The sequence below is a fragment of the Cydia splendana genome, chromosome 6 (assembly GCF_910591565.1).
Source record: "Cydia splendana chromosome 6, ilCydSple1.2, whole genome shotgun sequence".
Classification (NCBI taxonomy): Eukaryota; Metazoa; Arthropoda; class Insecta; order Lepidoptera; family Tortricidae; genus Cydia; species Cydia splendana.
In genome coordinates this window covers 11200470-11221744 of record NC_085965.1, presented here as the reverse complement: position 1 = coordinate 11221744, position 21275 = coordinate 11200470, and the positions used below count along the sequence as shown (strand labels likewise).

Here is a 21275-nt window from a genome sequence, read left to right as displayed (position 1 = left end):
TCAGCACGATTAGTGCTTGAAAATGGAGACAGGCTGTCCGAAACATGTCGCGCGAGTGACTAAAATACGCGAGTTAAGACGAAACAGGAGCTGAGTTTTAAATATTTTAGGTAAATATACCCGTCTCGCTAACGGAAGCGGCACCTAAAAGTAGTGCGATAAGGACAAGGCGAAAAATCCTGCGTAAAAAATCTCAAAAATCGTGGTTTCGTACTCCTCTGTTTCCTCCTCCAAAACTTAACCAATCGTAACCAAATTTGGAAATCTAAATGATTATGAAATTATCTGTGTCGGACCGTTTTGCTTTTTTGGCTAATTGATATCAGTTTTGAATGCCACGCCTCTCATTGCGGCATAGTCAATTAGGCCATTTTGGCCATTTTTGAAGGGCTCTAGCGCCTTAAAAAACAAAAATATCAAAAAAAGCAAAACGGTCCGACACAGATATTGACAATATTAATCTGTGTTGAAAAAATCATTGCTCTAGCTTCAAAAACCACGGAGGAAAACGAGGAGTACGTTTGTATGGAGAAATGACCACTCCCGTTGGCTCTTAAACCGTAAAATCAATTTAACGTTAGTATGACTCACGAGCACGACTGTTTAAACTCGAACAGTTGTGATGTTTACAGCCTGTAGGTATTAGTTACCATGATCGTTTCGACAGTTAAGGCGTATTTTTCGCTCCATTGCCCCCGTTTATCGTGCTACGTAATGGTGTGTGCCGACATATAGGCAGTGAAGAACATCACAATGTATATTGTAACGTACGGACGTGTCAGGGGAAGTAGGGATAATCCGCGCACTTGACCAGCTTAATTACGCACTAATTTCACGCGGTCGATTTTCTTTGCAATAGCAATAAAGAAGCGAGGTATTTTTTGATAATTTTGGACGATGGGTAATCAAGGTATTCAGGGGGGTAATATATGAGAATAGTAACTAATTCTTTTAATTACGTACGCAACACGTTTTACTTTTGAAATATGTTGCAGACGCTTTTAATTTTAAAATAGTACCTAATGATGTATGTCGTTGTTTTATGTTAATCTTGTTTATATCATCTACCTCTAACTGACTTTGGACAAGGCTCTAGAGGCTACCATCTCTCTAATAGTAATATTTGTCTGGATTACCTACTCTAATTGTGGGGTAACCATGCATGTTGTAAATAATGTAAAACTCTTTGTTTTCATCAACACTAAAAAGAACGTCAATCGTATGCAAGGTAACTAATGGACAAGACAATTTACACAATATTAAATTACAACTTAAATCAACAATTTATAGCTAACGAATCAAATGTAGTGTGTGAGATTTTTTTCGAAAACAGATCAGCCTGCGTAGCCAACGTGCAATCGTTTGCGCTCTGTAGCGAACGAAACGCAAGTGTCACTATCGCACTAATATGGAAGAGTGATAGAGAGAGATGTCTACGATACGCTACGGAGCGTTAACGATTGGCACCATAGATATATAATTGGCACGTTGGCTACGCGTCCTGTTGTGCAAATACGATGCTAAGCAATGGCGGTTGTGCATCGCGCAGGCGCGTGGACATAAGCGCGTAACATTGTACACCGCTGGTAGAGTGGCGGGTCGCCACAATCTCATTAATAACAGTAATTTATTATTTAGCCGTTATTTAATATTTAGGTACTGAATGCGTAGCGTTGATTCTGCTCACGTCATCGTCACCTGAATCACACTATATACCTATTTAGACCCGAAAATCAACGTACAGGTGACCTCAAATATATATTTATCTTACACACATATCATAAACTGTCTATGATGCCTTCAAAATCCGTAAATAATGGCCCACATTACGATAAACTGTTTTGTTACAGCAAATTTCTTATCTGTCAAAATGTGGTAATAGCTTCATTACTATATCAAAATCGATTTGGTAATGCATTCAAATTTCGAACATCTCTGAAAAAAAAAAACAATTTGATTTGACCCCTATTCTAATATCAGTCGAGATGACGTTTTATTCGAAATCAAATGACAATTGCATACAATATTGACAAATCTCGCATAAGTTGGTATCGGACGATATGGTAATCGACCCCGACTCTAGTTTGTCTCTGAATTAAAAAAAAACTACGGATGCGTGACGTGCATGAAAAAATTTTCATTTGCCGCCATTTCACGTACAGTTTATCTTTTAATTAGTTTGTAAGTAAAAAATAATTTGTTTTGTTGTTTTTAAAGTAACTATAACAAAAGTTTCGTGTAAAATGTGCGATAAAGATATTTCGGAGACGCCATCTCATATCCGCGAGTTCCGCCAGAGAGCAAAGTCGGCTGTAATATGAGGTTAGTGAATATATCATAGAAAGCTTATAATATGTGTGTAGATAAAGCAGTGTATGTAACTGTACATAATTAGGCATTAAAACACTCGTGTGATACTATTATGAAACTCATTTCATTCGTTTCATAAACCCACACTCGTATTTTAATGCCTTTCATTATGTAGCAGTAACATAAACTACTATTACACTTTTGCACCGTACTCCTTTGTGATAAGGCGAAAAATGTAAACATATCTTTGACATCGACTGTACCTATCTACCTATTTAAAAATAATAACAATGCGTATTTTCGTGCTTTGAACCAATTCATTAACCTACTTAAATACGTGATAGACTATTTAAATTTAGGTTTGCAAATTGGTCTATTTTTGATGTCAAAACTGATTAAGTGTGTATTCGCGGCGTAATTAGCGCTTCGTGTGTTACTAGAGCGTGACAATTAGTTGCTGGGCGATGACGAGTGCGACTGCAAAAATGAGCCTTCACAGCAAAACCCTCAAGATAGGCAACAGTTTACGAGGAAAGGGGACGGCCGCTTCTCCACACAAACGTAGTCCTCATTTTCCTCTCTTTAGGATTTCATCGACATGGAATCTAATAAATGTAAGCAAAAATGAATTCCTATCACCGTTTGAAAAACCAAACATTGTGAGTCTTGCGTGTCGACCGAGTGACATCCCTAGTGTGCAAAACATAGAGGTACAATAATATAGAGATGAAACGGGGGAGGGGCCAAATGACCGAACGAAATAAACTTATAGAATTTCCAGTAGGAGTAGCAGAGAAATTATTGCTTGTCCTTGTCACAGTGTCACTTTTTGTTTGTTCCCCACCATACATTTAGTATGGTTTATGGTGGGCAACAAATAACCCGACCGAATTACGTAGATTGTTTTTGGTATATTGTCAGGAATGTCAAAACGTGTTTTTAATATTGTCGCATTGCGTAACATGTCTTGTCCGTCACGGAGGCACGCGTATAGCACTTCTATAGGATGCTACCTTCTATGGTGCAAAACGTTCAAGTTGATAAATCAGACCAAGTGGGGGTAATTTGAAAAAGTCAGCCAAGAGCATGTCGTCACCATACTTCCGTAGGTACCATTCTCTGTCAGAATAGGTTAACGGGAGCATTAATAAGGGAGTATCTTCGCAGCGCTTTGTACTGGACGGTTACCGTGAAAATCGAAAATCGTCAATTGCGGGCATTTTTCTCTGTCACTCTAATTACGCCTTCATTGGAGTAAAAGAGAAAGATCCCCGCAATTTGCGAATTTCTGTTTTCGCGGTAGCCCCTCTGTACCTAAGTAATTTTACTAAGAAGAAGAAGAGAAGACTTTTCGCAATAACTCAAAAACGGCTGGACCGATCATGTTCGCTATAGCTAGCTCTCATTAAAAGTATTTGTTAAGCTTTTGTTTTACGATTTTTTAATATTTTTGGGACCCATGGTTCAAAAGTTAGAGGGGACAGGGAACACATATTTTTATTCTTTTGGAGCGATTATTTCCGATAATATTAACTACTCGTATATCATAAAATGGATTTTGGAGACCCTTATTCGTTTTGAAAGACCTATCCAACGATACCCCACACCATTTAAACGAAATAATGTTGTATGGGAGGCACCCCAAAAAATTTTTTTACCACACCAGCTCGGAAAGGCTTACTTTGCACTTCAAAAACTGATAGCAAAGTTGCATTTTATTCACATGTGAGGCAAAGTAATCAAATGCAAATTTTGAGTTGTTTTCTTATGTTTGCTGGTAGAATTGACTTTTAAATGATGATTTTGGATGATAAATATTGAATAACATTCATTTGGATTAGATTTGGTTTGATTTTGTTTGATATTTTACATTTAATATTTGCTTCGGATTGGTGTGGTGAAAAATTTTGTGTTTCACTCGGGGGCAAATTTTGTTTAACCCTCGTGCTTTGAAACCCTCGCAACGCTCAAGATTCCATTTTCCGAACTACTCGCTACGCTCGTGGTTCAATTTTGGAATCTTTCGCTTGCTTGGGTATCAATATTAGCACGAGCGGTTAAACAACAACTTTGCCCCCTTGTAAAACAAATAACTATTTTACAATAACAAAACTCGACAAATAGATGTGGATTTCAACCTCGGGGACAAAGCCTTCCTCGAAACGCCGGAGGTAAGTTTTAAAACTGAATTATACCCGAGAAGTACCATTTTTGTAAATAACAATATTATTGGGTCATTTACAAAGACCGCATCAGGAAATCAGAAATCAATCATCAAAAAATAACAAAGATACACCTAAGTATTTATTTATTTATTTTGATAATGATGGATGTCCTTGAAAACCTTATGATGTGATTGCATTAGAAAATATCGCCCGTAGTGCATCGTTCGCAGTCTGCATACAAAGCAGCAGAAAGGCAAAATAAAACAATGAGTGGATTTTCCCGTACTTTTAAAGTCAATGCGTATCACATTTTATAAGAATATTATCTTGTTATGATATGAAGGAAGATGCTATTTGGATAACTAGTAACTACTAGGTACATATTAACAATAACTGTAGGTACGATACCTACAAATTTCGTACGAAACGACTTTTGATTGAAAAATTGGGAATTGCATTAAAAAGTTCTAAACTTAGAAATATGTAATTAATTAAAATGATTACCTTTTTTTGTGTCCACTTATAATAAATTATTTGAATAAATATATTAAACAAAAAAAACATGTGTTATAAGATTCAACATTTGGCTATAATCCTATGCTAGGATTCAAGTTTCATGTAAATGCTTCATGCTCTTTAGTTCAAGGAACGTGATTAATAGTTTTCACCCATGAAAACAGTAGATAGGTAATCAAATATGAATATCAGATTAGAGTAATTAAATTCCAATTAACTGCACACGATCGTGTCAGCGTAACACAATAGGTCACGATCAGCTGCGTTACCGAATACTTAATTAATGATCGCGGTCATAACATATCAGCAGAGTTATTATTTGTAACGTTTTAAAACTTTAAACTGCCGTAGTGCTATACCTATTACTGATTGACCCTAATGAAATTTCTAAATTAGTAAACATACCTAGGTACTAGCCAGTCGATATAAGTACAATGTTGATGAATGAGCAGGCACAAAAGTGCTACTAAATTTCGGTCGCAAGTCGCAACTGGACACACGGCCTGTTGTATTCGCACCTCTAAAAATAAGCCAATAAAATGACCGTGCAAAAAATTTACAAAGAATGTACCTACGAACATTGACTGTGTCAAAATAAGAGAGGGGAGCGGGCACTTGACAGTAACTCGATACATATTTCAATTGAGAATGCCATGGCCTGACTCGCGACTCTCGCGAGACCGTTCTGCCAAGGCCGTATCACGACTCTGCCGTGTCGGATCCTTTAAATAGCTTTTCCTGAGTAGGCAAACTATGGCAACTTGTACATGCAGGCTCGACTGTAAATAAATTGCGTAACAGTGAAATCGCCGTTTGTTAGAGCTTTCACAAGAAACGCGAGCAAATACACGAGTACATTGTTGATGTTACAACTTTAAGCATGTAAGATTGCTTGGTCCATCCAATTTGTAAGTAAACGAATGTAGACCGCATTCGAAAAGAGGGCATCAGTGCAATTGCGAGGAAATCAATCTCTGACGTTCATAAAGGTGATGTAAAAAGTGTCCTTTAACATTTACTTCCTTGCAGCAATGTACTTGGTGTCACATTACATTAGGTATTTACTTTAGTTTTGATAGAATTCAAAGATTTGCAACGACAACAGTTTGAAAATCTGGGGGAACGGCAATGCACCTGCCAGGTCAAGCAAAATTAATTTCAATTTTCTCGAGATTTTTCATAAAGCTGGACTTAACATAGTTAATTGAGAAGTAACAGTAAAAATATATAATATACTTTTGCACATTACTCCTTTGTATTTAAGTAATAAGGCGAAAATTTTAAACATCTTTTAGGTCGACTATACCTCGATATACAATTACTACAATCTTTTGAAAACTAAATATGATACTAAGAGTTCCTACTGGGGCATTATGCGCCATTAAACAGACGACATTTAAACTTCCGACCTATAAGAGCTCGATTAGAATTAAACACTTCACAAATGGCATTTAATACTAGGTTGGCATTTTATAACTAATCCTGTCCAACTGTAACAGGAAATTACTAAATTGGCACTTGTAGGTACTTCAAATAGTCAATCATTTACGCTAACTTTGTCCTAACATGGCAATGATATTCTAAAGTTGAGTTCCTAAGCACACTTCAATTCAAGCCGCTCGAGGTGCCAGTTTATCCAGCGAACTTCTTATCAGCGAGGTATCCAAACGAATTCTAGAGGTAAGGTAAATTCGAATTTATTTACTAATTACTCGTAACATGGCAACCAGAAGGCTTTTATAAAATAGGTAACTTTACTTGGTGTTAGAAATTTATGTAATCATAAGATATTCAAGTGCAGGAAGCGCTGGTGGCCTAGCGGTAAGAGCGTGCGACTTTCAACCCGGAGGTCGCGGGTTCAAACCCCGGCTCGTACCAATGAGTTTTTCGGAACTTATGTACGAAATATCATTTGAAATTTACCAGTTGCTTTTCGGTGAAGGAAAACATCGTGAGGAAACCGGACTAATCCCAATAAGGCCTAGTTTCCCCTCTGGGTTGGAAGGTCAGATGGCAGTCGCTCTCGTAAAAACTAGTGCCTACGTCAAATCATGGGATTAGTTGTCAGGCGGACCCCAGGCTCCCATGAGCCGTGGCAAAATGCCGGGATAAAGCGAGAAGAAGAGAGAAGAGATAAGATATTCAAGTGAACAATATGACAAGTCTCGTATAGACTTAGTTCAAAACTTGCGATGCAATAGGTGTTTAAAAACAATGTGGAATAGGGTCCCCACAGTTCAGTGCAAACCAGTTGGACACAAACGGACCTTAAGCGTGCGTCAGGCTTGTATATAGGTAAGTTGAGCAATCTGGAGCTGTTGTAATTCGACCGTTTTCGCGATAGCGCTTTATGCACGCCTCGCCATTGGTTTTATGCTCCGACAAATTGATATGCCTCAATATACTTAGTCAATATTAAACATTATATTGTCATAGCTAACGATCAAAGTTAACGAACAAGCGCCTGTGGTATCTAATCTATAACCTTAAAACAACTAAGTATGTACAACATACCTTACCTGACAAAGTTTTCAAATAACTTTAGGAGTAGGTACGGCAATATGTATGGTCTGTGAGTCATATATCTCTGCTCTTCTTTAAAAAAAAACAATTTAAAATTTTAGCATATTTAATAGGCATGTCAATTTTAGTCAATTTTCTTAACGTCGGACATTTAGCTAAATAAGACTTGAACGTGTATTTTTCGCTACAAGCACTGGAATTGAAATTACTCTCATTAACTTGCCCTAATACATATGATATATCTACTATATTTATCTCCCTCCTCTGTTTACCTACCTAAATGTATACGAGTAGGTAGATACCTAACGTACGTACGTAACGTACTTACGAGTAGATATAGATATATATATCAACATCAACATCAACATCAACATTTATTCAGCAAATAGGCCACAAGGGCACTTTTACACGTCATCATTGAATTTACATATAAGCAAAAATAATAACATCAACAATTTTATAAAATAAAACTAACAATTCAATCTAACGTATTACAATTACTAAGAGATGTATATGGTCTCTTAATGTCGAATTACATAAAAAATACAGATACAAAACACAAAAAAAAAATCTATAATATTTAGAGGTGTAAATGTCTCTAGGTGTCAGAACTATAAGATTATATAGTTTATCAAGTTATCCTTAGAGATGTATAGGGTCTCCAAGAGTCAATATCCTGTATAATTAATACATTCATTAAGAGAAAAGAAACATACGAGAGCAGAATGAGGCGTCTCACTGTAATTAATTAATAAAAATAAAGTTACTAAGTATAATAGCTTGTGTTAGCTTAAACAGACCAGTCTCCACAAACAGCACCCGTTCACGAGTATGACGCGTATCTCAGCCATCGCCTCCCTCAACCTTCATTCGGGAAAGTGGCGACCCGATCAACGACGCCACCGTAAGTAAAGACTTTTAAGCGAGCATGACATGTTCAAGCTTCCGGCCTATAATAATATTAAAATAGTAATAACATGTAACAGTAAGACACGGCATTTTGTGCTCGTATGTTACATAAAAAGACAGTATAGCTTCACATAATTACTAGCCTAAGTTGACTTAGAGATGTAAAGGTCTCTAAGTGTCAGAAACATTAAAAATATAGGTATGTACAATCAAAAGTAAAAATAAAATAAATAAATAAATACTTAGAGATGTATAAGGTCTCCAAGTGTCCAAAACTAAAATTAAATTAAACAATTTAATCAAGCGAGAACATCATTGTCTCATGTGTCAATTCTACTGGACACTAGCATATTTAATTCACAATGTAAACAAAAACAATATTTATTTAGCTCTTATTATACTAATGAAATTAAGCTACCTGCTTAAAGGCATCTCTATCGTTTATAAAATCATTTCCAGTGTAGTACGCCTTACTTAACAAGGAGCGCTTAATGTGCGACTTAAATTTGTGAAGTGGTAAATTCACTACATCAGTGGGGACTTTGTTATAAAAACGTGTACAGTTCCCGACGAAAGACGTACTAACCTTACGGAGGCGGTGGGCGGGCACAGCAAGCTTATGTTTGTTTCTAGTGTTATAGTTATGGATATCACTGTTAACCTTGAATTCGTGGATGTTTTTCCGAACATACATAATATTCTCTAGTATGTATTGAGATGCAACGGTAAGAATGTTAACTTCTTTGAATTTCTCTCTTAGGGATACTCGAGCGCCCAGTCCATAGATGGAACGTACAGCTCGTTTTTGCAGCACAAATATTGTCTGAATATCTGCCGCTTTTCCCCACAACAGAATTCCATAAGACATAACACTATGGAAGTAACTAAAGTATACCAGCCTGGCCGTCTCTACGTTTGTTAGCTGTTTGATTCTCCTCACTGCATAGGCTGCTGAACTAAGTTTTCCGGCTAGAGTGCCTATATGTGCATGCCATTGCAGTTTGGAGTCTAGAGTGACTCCCAGGAAAACAGTTCGATCCTCAAATTCCAGCGTATCACCTTTTATTTTAATCTTGCTGTTATTTACCTGCTTGACGTTAGCTAGCGTAAACTTGATGCATTTGGTTTTCTTGGCGTTCAAAAGCAAATTGTTTGCCGTAAACCAGTTTACTATGGTTGATAGCGCGTCATTAATGCTCTCGAAGCTATTTTCCTTTCTGTCCACTTTAAATATAAGGGAAGTGTCATCTGCAAATAACACTATATCATGTCTATCTTGCACAACTTTTGGTAAGTCATTAATGTATACCAAAAACAGGAAGGGACCAAGAATTGAACCTTGAGGCACTCCGAGGGCTACCGGGGACCCCGCCGATTGAGTTCCATTAATAACTACTCGCTGAGTTCTATCCGAAAGGTACGATGAGACCAGGTCAAGGGCACTAGCTTTTATCCCATAGCGGCTTAATTTTCTCTTTAAATTTTCGTGATCAACGCAATCAAATGCCTTTGACAGATCACAGAAAATTCCAACAGCATCTTGAGCTTTTTCCCAGGCATCAAAGATGTGTTTTAGAAGTACCGCACCGGCGTCAGTAGTTGATCGACCTTTGGTGAAACCAAATTGATTGCTATCAAGCAGTTTGTTTCTGTTGAAATGTGACAATAGTTGAATTAGAATAAGTTTCTCGAACACTTTGCTTAATGCCGGTAGTATTGAAATCGGTCTAAAGTTCGTGGGATCTGTTCTTGTTCCTGATTTAAACAGAGGGATAATTTTGCTATGTTTCATAATATCTGGAAAAATTCCAGCATCAATGCATCTGTTGAAAATCTCAGCTAAGTATGGTGTAATTGACTCAATAATGGAATCTAATACTTTGACAGACAGGCCCCAAAGATCTTCTGTTTTCTTTAAATTTAAAGACCTAAAAGTCTTAAGAACTATATTCGGAGAGACATACGAAAATTTGAAGATTTCTGTACATTCTGCCACATTTGTCTTCAAAATTTCTTCAGCGACGTCTGGCGATGAATTAAGGGATCTTGTTGTTTCTACCGGGATATTCGAGAAAAACCGCTCAAAATGATCTGCCACTTCACGGTCAGAACTTACTAAAGTGTCAGCAATTCGTAGGTTGTAGTGCGGATCCTTCAGTTTACGTTTTCCAGTTTCATTGCTGATAACTTGCCATACAGTTTTGACTTTATCGCTGGAATTTAGGATCTTTTTCGACAAATAATCGACTTTAGCGGCGACACACAACATCTTAAAAGATTTAGAATAATTCTTGACGTACTCCAGAAATTCCGGTCTTTTATCAGTTGCCTTTAAATCATATAAGTCGTAGAGCCGGCGTCTTTTATATATATATATATATATATATATATATTATATATATATATATATATATATAACTAAAATATATATATACGTATATATATATATATTTTTTAGTTTATTTATTCACTTTAAATTTTAATACAATTTTTACATGCATGCCACTATTGGAAACCTCTCTCGTAAGTACGTTAGATTTTAAGCAGGTACTTCATGTGAACTTCCTAATTATATTACGTAAATTGCGAAATTATACAAATAAAATCACAGCACCTTTAATTTAATCTAAACATTTCGCTGCTAAATGTAGCTCCGCGTTGAGTTTCAAATGTTACAACATAGCATTTAAATATCTTAGATAGCTGTAGACTTTTCCTTCATTGGTGTATATTCACTCACATACTTAACATAAATATTCAAAGTCAGGAGCGTATTTCAACTCAGAACAATCTAAAAAAAGTTACTTTTTTATTCTGTATCCATTACCTACTTCAAGGTTCAGAATCAATTATTCTAACGAACGAACTGCCATATATATATATATATATATATATATATATATATATAACTAAAATATATATATATATTATATATATATATATATATTATATATATTATATATATATATATATATATATATATATATACGTATATATATATATATATTTTAGTTTATTTATTCACTTTAAATTTTAATACAATTTTTACATGCATGCCACTATTGGAAACCTCTCTCGTAAGTACGTTAGATTTTAAGCAGGTACTTCATGTGAACTTCCTAATTATATTACGTAAATTGCGAAATTATACAAATAAAATCACAGCACCTTTAATTTAATCTAAACATTTCGCTGCTAAATGTAGCTCCGCGTTGAGTTTCAAATGTTACAACATAGCATTTAAATATCTTAGATAGCTGTAGACTTTTCCTTCATTGGTGTATATTCACTCACATACTTAACATAAATATTCAAAGTCAGGAGCGTATTTCAACTCAGAACAATCTAAAAAAAGTTACTTTTTTATTCTGTATCCATTACCTACTTCAAGGTTCAGAATCAATTATTCTAACGAACGAACTGGATAATAAAATCGCCAGTATCATAAAATGTTTCATAAACGCAATCACCGGTTAGCAATGGAAAGTAGTTTATCTACAATAATTCTCTTTTTATTTAGTCCCAATTTAAAACAAAAACCTTTATTCACCTGAAGGACGGGACTGACACCAGACGGCAAGCTCCTCGGAATCCAGGCCAGCGTGGCGGGCACGCCGGCGCGCAATCGTGGTATACCCAAATAGATTCTGTCCCATCCGATCTCCAGGCCCGTGGCCACTGTGTTCTCCGGCTGGAACTTCTCTAGCAGCACCGGATCCGGCGGGAAGTCGAACTGCATCACGTTCCACTGGCTCACGACTTCCAGTATTGCGCTGGCTGATCCCAGCCACGCGCATAGCAGTAACACGTGGTACCCCATATTCTGAAAACAAAATATTATATAAGTTTTTCGGCATTGACCCAGCCGCGCCTCACGACCGACTTTTACTCATAGTTCAAGAACACTTCCGACCGACCACGAGATGCTATAATGCATAGTAGGCAAGTATGTGTTATAGGTAGTTATTTTTGAATCATGTAGTAGTTGTAGTACTTAATTGTTTTCCATCGTATTTTCTCGGAAACGTTCGTATTTGTCATGCTACTTCAATCAACCTCAGTACTTTTTGTACCGAGACTGACTGAAATAGCAAGTCACGTTCGTACGTTTCCGTGAAAATACCTACGATGGAAAATAATTATGCACTACTATAGGTGTAGTAATATTTCTCAAATATCAAAATTCAGATCTCAAATGTGAAAAGACGAGTGCAGATTATATAATATATTAATGAAAAAATTGTATGTCATTTGTTTTATACATTTTAGTGATTAAGTGGGTAATAAATAGGTACGATCGAAAGTATTAATTTATGACCCATTTCGTACCTTATCATAGTAACAATCAATATGAAAGTCGCTAGAGACCTCGTACTAATTGTCACTGTGACAACCTTGTATCTACAAAAAAAAACATACAACCGAATTGATAACCTCCTCCTTTGGGATTTGGAAGTCGGTTAAAAATGGGTCATAACATAAATTAAAACTTTCGACTGTTTCTAATGTTACAAATATAACAAAATTGTATCAAATCAATTTGAGATTACTGGCGTAAAAACTTTAAGCTGTCAGACCAACAACATGTAACCTATCTTATAAATGATAAATAGTACAATTAAATAGATATTTTAATTAAGTACTTGGGTTTTTAAAATTATGTTACCATGGAGGCTTCAAGCTACGAAGTTTTAGAACAAAGTTAACAAAAATTTTGGCGTTGTTAGCAGTGAAGACATTTTTATTAATCAATATTTAATTATAAACTTTTCTAATTAAATATATCGCACTGTATATCTTTATACCTAGCTTACGTAAAACTGTTGTGTAGATAGGCGTAACTAACAACCTTAAAACTCGATTATTAATTTTCGTTTTCTAACGATCAATCACATGGCAATGTTCCAAAATATGTCGTACGCACCAACGTGGTTGGTGGTTAGTTACATAAGTTACATAAGTAAACAAACCAGTTCTTCATTCAGAGCCCATCAACGTGCACAATAGCGCCATTGCTAAATAATCGTGATTAGTTAATGTAACGATAGGTATTTAAAATAGGGGGCCGCTACGTACTGTATTTTGTATTTAAGTACCTTTCGAATACAACTACCTAGTTTTTATGTTGCTGGATTCGTCAATCTATGCGTCCAAAGTTGAAACGGCCGTTTTTGTTTTGAGTTCATAGATCGACGAATCCAGCAACATAAAAGCTAGTTTGATGTATTCAAAAGGTGCATAAATACAAAATGTATACGTAGCGGCCCCCTTTTTTAAATATCTTTCGTTAAATTGATATAATCACGATTATTTAGCAGTGGCGTTAGTGTGCACGTTGATGGGCTCTTAAATTATCACAGGCCTAATGTTTGTAAGTTTACATTGCTGCTCTACCAAAGTCAGTTAATTAATGTAAAAATGAGGGCGACGAAGACCCAGATCTCATTAAGTCATTAGATTCCTCTTATTATGGTAATAAATCACAAACTAATTTAAAAGGCTCTAGATGTTGCTGATGTTGGACAGTTTGCCAATATTGTAAATTCAACGCCTGGAATGGTACAAAAACTACATATGTGTCGTTTTCAAGCAAAAGGTACCACACTGTCGCTTGCCATTAGGACAATCGTATCAAGCAAAGCAAACAAGCTAATTTCGTCCTTAACGTAAGCGACAAATTAGTATACTTTGCTTGAAAACGTCACATCTATTATAGGTACTAATCTTTGTAACGCTACTAAAAAGGAAGTTACTCAACCTCCTTTTTTAATCGGTAAAAAAAATTGTTGTCTTATTATTAGCGACAAAAAGAATGTATTTTTAAACAGGTAATCTGACTTTTTGTCAGTCTTGTATCTACTCGTAAACTTAATCTCCAAGCCACGCACGCACTTTAATAAGTATGCAAATATCTAGGTAATAATACTACGTATAATAATTATGTAGGTATTACGTTTTGGCCAACTGTGATTTCCTGGTCTCGCTTTTACTACGAGTATTATTACATCACTACACTACACCTTATAAAACAAAGTCCCCCGCCGCGTCTCTTTGTTTGTGTTTATGTATGTTCGCGATAAACTCAAAAACTACTGTACGGATTTTCATGCAGTTTTCATCTATCAATAGAGTGATTCTTGAGGAAGGTTTAGATATACAATTTTATATTTCTTATGCTCTGAAAGAGGGTCATTGTTGTTCTAAAAGGTGCGCAGAAAATGATACGTTTCTGCACTAGAGCATTTTAGGTTCCTAGTAGGTACGATTTTTTTTTACGATAAGCAATTGAAATTTGGGTATAAATGGATTTGTTATACAATTTCCATTCTGATATTTGACTCCCAATTCCATACATAACGATACTTTTGCCTAAATTGTTAATTGAAAGTAGGTACCCTCAAAAAATACTATAAAAATTTATACTTAGTTATGTTATGTTTTAAAAAAAAACACATGCATTTTACTTTCCTCGTATTTGAAATGAAAAGTAGAGTGTTTAACTCGGGTGAAAGGCATCATTTCATCCCTTGGTTAACAATCTACTATTGTTAAGTTTTTGTATAACCCGTGCGAAGCCAGGGCGGGTCGCTAGTTGATACTTCTGGTGTCACAATTGCTTGGTATCTAATTAACGTATTCTCATTAATAAATTCAATAAAGTGCTAACAAATAATTTACATCTGAGACTTAAGTGTGACTACTGACACACTAAACTTTACGACTGTAATCATATATCACGTTTTCTAATGCACGTAATAAATATCGTGAGATAGGTATCTGTAAATTGGATTGTCGTTAAAAGGGCGCATTATTACAAAATTTTTTGACAATTCGTAAATATTTTTTTATTAAATCCTATACATATACATATATTTTCATATCAGAAGGAAAGGAACAGCCAAGGTGACAATCGTTAACGCTTATCGAACAATCGGAACGACAGATGCGAACGAAAAGTCGACTTTCAGACTTTTACGACTGGATGGTTGTTTGGAAGTTTAAGTTTTTTAAAGGTCACCGTAGCAATTGGGGTCACAAATGCAGTCAGCAATCAGCGCTTATTTGTATGTTATCTTATATATTGTATAAACTTTATAGCACTGAAACGAATAAGGTACCTAAACTCTATGATAATTCCCTGTGTGACAACCTAAGCAGAAATGAATTAGATTCAACTCAACACGACATATTCTTGCTCATTCATAGGATCTTTTTAAAGCCGTTATTGTGCCGAACAGAGAGCATTAAGTATCTAAGTACTTACAAGAAGAATGGGCAATTTGTCTGTCGACAGTGACAACTCCAACCAGGTTGACGTCAGGTTAAGCAAGCCTGTACACTTTATTCAAAGAGCACAGGACTATACAACTGTTATATTCAGTCTATTATATTATTTTATCACCTTTTAATTTACAGAGGTTGATTTGGGTAATAAACTATCAATTATAATGTAACTGAATTATAGTCTATGAATACTTGTATAGTTAAAGTAAACAACATAACCATCACCACCATGTTTTTTAAAGCGGGGCAATGCGGCCAGCCTTCTGGACACAGTTGCACACCCTACCAAGCAAAATACGACTTAGGGCCGATTTTTTATTTAAGTAAAACTTTTAAATTTAAATATTTTTATTATGTTTAACATTTTTTTGTGGTATCAATATTTTTTACTAGAGAGTAGTAACTTGTATTGTATGTTATATCCATAAGACAATATAATCGCAATTAAACACAACAAGAGCCAATTGTGGGTTGATGCTAATTATAACCGAAAGCGCCGCAGGGACCAACTACATGTTGCAAAATTCAGATATTTGCAATTTGAAGGCCAACCACTTACTGGCCCTCAGGGAAAATTCAATCAAATTATTTAAAAAACCGGACAAGTGCGAGTCGGACTCGCCCACCGAGGGTTCCGTACTATTTAGTATTTGTTGTTATAGCGGCAACAGAAATACATCATCTGCGAAAATTTCAACTATCACGGTTCATGAGATACAGCCTGGTGACAGACAGACAGACGGACGGACAGACGGACAGTAGAGTCTTAGTAAGGGGACCCGTTTTTACCCTTTGGGTACGGAACCCTAAAAACTAGATAACTATAAGTGCTATAATTAGGGGAACACCGGCAAAACGTTATCATCAAAGAGTTTCATAGAATCGGACCAAACTCCGCGCAGATTTTGCAGTGACTGAGTGTGGAGTGACACAATAAACTTCAAATTCAGCTAACTATGCACCGGGTTTAAAGGTACCACTTTAAAGTTAGTGCTCTGATTTCTGTTTATTTTTTGGATTTCATTTGACATTGTGTAAAAAATTAAATTATTTATTGATAGGTACTCTGTAGTACTATGTTAAAATTGTTTTTTTATTTTATTATTATCACTTATTATCTTTGACATTGTATGATTTGCTATTTGAATATTTTGACATGACTAATATTTTATGATATATTTATATACCATTGTATACATATAACTACTGTTTCATTGTAATTTAATTATTTGCTTTGTATCCGACGATCGCTATACGATAAGTAATTGCTTTTGTATTCTTTTACATTAACTATGAAAATTGTATTGAGAGATCAATAAGGGTCAAACAGATCACTGTGTTATGTCTTTCCTGTAGGTTTTTTTTTTTTTTCTTATTTAACCCTTATCCACGTAAAAAGGTCCTCCTTTCATTTACATAACTATGATAAAATCATTACTTACATGCCCACAAGCTGTTAACTATTGCCCACAGGAGAAAAAAATGTACAGTTCGCGCGAACACACTAGTTTTCTTAAATCTTTTCTTAAATAAGAAAATTAACCTTTATAGCCCTTAACTCTTGTGTATGTCTACAGGAAAGACATAACACAGTGATCTGTTTGACCCATAAACTAAACTAAACTAAACTAATAGTTAAGTAAGCTTCGAAGTAGATCTATACATTTAAACTCGAAATATTTATGTACTTAAATCATTCGTTAATAAGCTATTTGGAAACAAATTACACAATTAAAGTATGGTATCAAGGTTAGCGAAGTTTGCACTGTAGGCATTAAACACACGTGTACCTACATATTTATACAGATGAATAAATGCCTACATTTCCTATTGTATAAACAAGATTAAGGAACAAATGTACCTAATAAGAATTCTTCTTCAACTCTGACTTCAAACATAAATTTGACTACCTACTTTATACGAGTAGGTATGTGTAAAAAAGGAAGATTTTCCCACATGCTCGCGTTACGTTTTGGGATTTTGGATCGCATGTGTATACGATTAGGTATATGTATAATGTTAATGTCTCATAATATATATTGATTGACGTGTTTCAACACATCCGCGATCGCAAAGAAAACTTTTAGATGGCGTTAACATTTGTTTGCTACTAGACTTACCAAATTACCAATAATTTTATGCTAACAATGCAATTTAACATTATTTTAATAAAAGAGTTTTAGAATAAATAAAGTTTCAAATGACACCTACTTACAAGAATGAATATTATTGACATGAGCTATATCAGCCTTCGTAGCTAGGTAGGTACTAAAACTGCCCAGGTATTATACTCGTAAATATAATTTCCGCATTTGCCTTTCGCTTACTACATTCCATAAACTTGCAAATCCACGATAACTAGATACATAACTACCAATATAATATATATATATATATAGGGATAAGTTCGCCTTTGTACTTCTTACTAATTGTATGTTATTTTTAATATGTCTTTTTGTACAATAAAGAGTTTACTACTACTACTACTGCTACTATATACAGGTTGACTGGTAGAGAATGCCTTATGGCATTAAGTTCGCCTTTTGTACAGTGTGTGTTCTTATGTGCAATAAGTAAATAAATAAATCTGTGGCTCTAGTGAAAAAGGGTACAAGTCTTGGGCAGCGCAGGTGTAAAAGGGTGTAAGTCCCACGTAACACTTATGCCCTTTTACACCTAAGCCGCGGAAGACTTGTACCATTTTTCACTAGGGCCACAGTAAATATGCCTAAATTGAAGCATACCCAAATTAATGACAGGCATTAAAATGATAAACCGATAAATATTCTAAGATGTTTGATGGAGAATAATATTCACGTGTAGTATGTGAATCCACTAGTGCTTGTCCTTTGAAATATAAAATGTCCTTTCACAATCCACCTAATAAACCGTGGGTAATGTCAACTCATATCAGATAACGTCACGTTTTGTTGAATCCCAGCATTCCGCGTACGCAGAACTAGGGCACGCATTTCAATTCATTATTGTTCACAACTATTTATATAATAACGTCTTATGGGATGACACGCAACGAACAAGGTCGTAAAGAGAGAAACTGGTCGCGTACTCGGACCTTTATGTAACGCGCGCACATGATGAGACTAAAAAAACCTCTTCCTTGCAAATCATAATAATCTTCATTTATGGTAATAAGATCGATTTAATTGTCCGTTACGTAATGACGAAATATTAAACACAGTTTTATTAAGTTAAAGCAGGTTTGTAGAACCGAGTGCTCATTTTTAGAAGTAAATAAACTTATCATCTCTATTGAAGCTGAAAATTAAGTAAATAAAAACGAACAGCAATTAAAAAACTTTGTGCTTCCGTACAATACATATGCATATTTATTTTTCAAAAGCTTTTCTGGATATAATACATAAGTAGATTAGATAATTATATCTTTTGGAGACAAAATAAATATTTTAAGAACAATTTGTACCTATCATATTGCGAAAATAACTGTAACAATCATAAAGAAGGTTAAATTTATATCTACCCAAATTGGCCTTGTCGCGGACATGAAACAATAGCACAATATAATATATATTACTATAGACGACTTTGCTGACACTGATTGCTTAAGAATAAGTTGTGCTTAGTGACAATAACAATTGACAAGCTAACACCTTCAGCGCTATCGATCATAATTTGTGCCATATACTTATGTATGTACTTCATCATAGTTGACAGGGAACATTTGTTTACAGGCTCATTGCCTGTCGTTACATATGTTTGATGTCTACTTATATTATTATTAATTTTTTACTAAAATAACGAACGTTGGCTCTAATGGTTTCTACCATGCTTTAAACATTACATAATATATACTCTTAGTCATAAACCTTTATCCCGTTTATCCGCATAATAGGGTATATACTTTCTCATTTTCTATTAACATATGTGATGAAATGATTATTTATCCACACAAGCTAATGATAGCGGAAATGATTACGTACTGTACTTTACTTAGGGTAAATTCACTGTCACTACAACCAAAAAATTAAACCGCGTAATCGATACTATGAGGTGTAAAGTAACTTAAGAGCATTCAAATGCAGACATCCTTTGGTGGATTTATAGCTTCCGTATGGTCCGGATGGTAACAACATAGGAAACACGTTACGGTAACGGTAACCTCATCAAATCAACACGAGCTGGCATTAGCTTGTCAATTAAACCGAAAGTTAGCGGCAGCGGGATGAGCTGGAAATCGTCGTAATACCTCAGGGTTTTTAACTCGCTCCTTTTTAAAAATAGTTTAAAGTGGTTTAAAGTGAACTGTTTACCATGTAATTTATATCAAATTAAACCGCAAAAAACAGTGAATGTGTATTTGGTAAAGTTAGTGCACAAAGATATTTGATTGAAGTACAATTAGCAAAAACATAAAACAAAACAAAAGTGCGCGCGAATCTAGCTATCGTCTCAACAAAACGCGTAAGAGATAAGAAATTCTGCGGCGCTTCCGCCTTTCTGGACTTGATGTACGCCACAGCAACTAGCTGGTAGTTCCTAGAAAAATTGGGCGATTTCCGAGAACTGACCAGCTGTGTGTCGAACTTTACGCAAGCTACACTATTTTGTGAATTTTATTCGTTGATGCAATATATGAAGATGTCACCCACAGGATCAAAAAACACAAAGAATATGATATGTGCTAAATGTTCAGTAACCATCGCAAATAAAGAATACCTAAAATGCTCTGTATGTATGAAAGTTTACGATATAGCATGCGTTAACGTCGGAGACAAACGCTATTATTTAATGGACGCCGAGCATAAGAAGTCTTGGAAATGTCCAGATTGTAATAAACAGTCGAAGGCCAATACGGGTTCCGCTGTTAACCAAAATAAGACCCCTGCGATTGGAAAACCGAACCTGCGTAATTATCGCCCGCTTTCTCTTTCATCTACGTCTCCAAATACGACTGGTTCCTCCGAACAGTCCGAACTGATCTCTGAGCTGCGCATGTTCCGTGAAGAAATGGAAAAGATGCGAGTCGAAATGCACGAGTTCAATTCAGTTATTACCGGCCTTCGCGATTCAGTTAAAGAATGCAAGGAACGCATTGACGATTTGTCGGCGCGAATGGACATAGTTGAACGTCAGCAGAGTGAGAGGGTTTCCAGTGACACTGCAGATTTAGACCGCGAAATCGCCAACCTCAAACTTGATCTCAATGACCGCGATCAAGAGCTCCTCGGAAACGACCTGGAAATTGCTGGTATTCCAGAACAAAACAACGAGCAATGCGTACATTTAGCCCTCACCGTAGCTAATAAGCTTGGAGTCACCATCGAAGAACGCGATATCGTCAGAGCGGAACGAGTAGGACCCATACGACGCGAACAGGAAGTCGTTGCAGGCGCTCGGCCGCGGCCGCGGCCGCTCGTGGTGCGGGTGACGCGCCGCGCGCCGCGAGACCAGTTGCTGAGTGCCGCACGAGTGCGCCGTAACGTCACAACAGAAGGCATGGGGTTGTGTGAGCCCGCGCACCGATTCTATATCAACGAACGGCTTACCCGATACAATCGCCAACTTTTTCATAAGACCCGCGAGGAAGCT

General features: G+C 35.9%; 1 protein-coding gene across 1 annotated transcript in view; it reads right to left on the bottom strand.

Moving 5' to 3' along the window:
* Window positions 1-21275, bottom strand: part of LOC134791434 (protein yellow) — a 59663-nt gene that overhangs the window by 25481 nt on the left and 12907 nt on the right. Inside the window, exon 2 of the mRNA XM_063762455.1 lies at window positions 11974-12246. Within this exon, the coding sequence (XP_063618525.1) occupies window positions 11974-12243 (270 nt within the window). The 5' untranslated portion in view covers window positions 12244-12246. The remainder of the gene's footprint in view (window positions 1-11973; window positions 12247-21275) is intronic.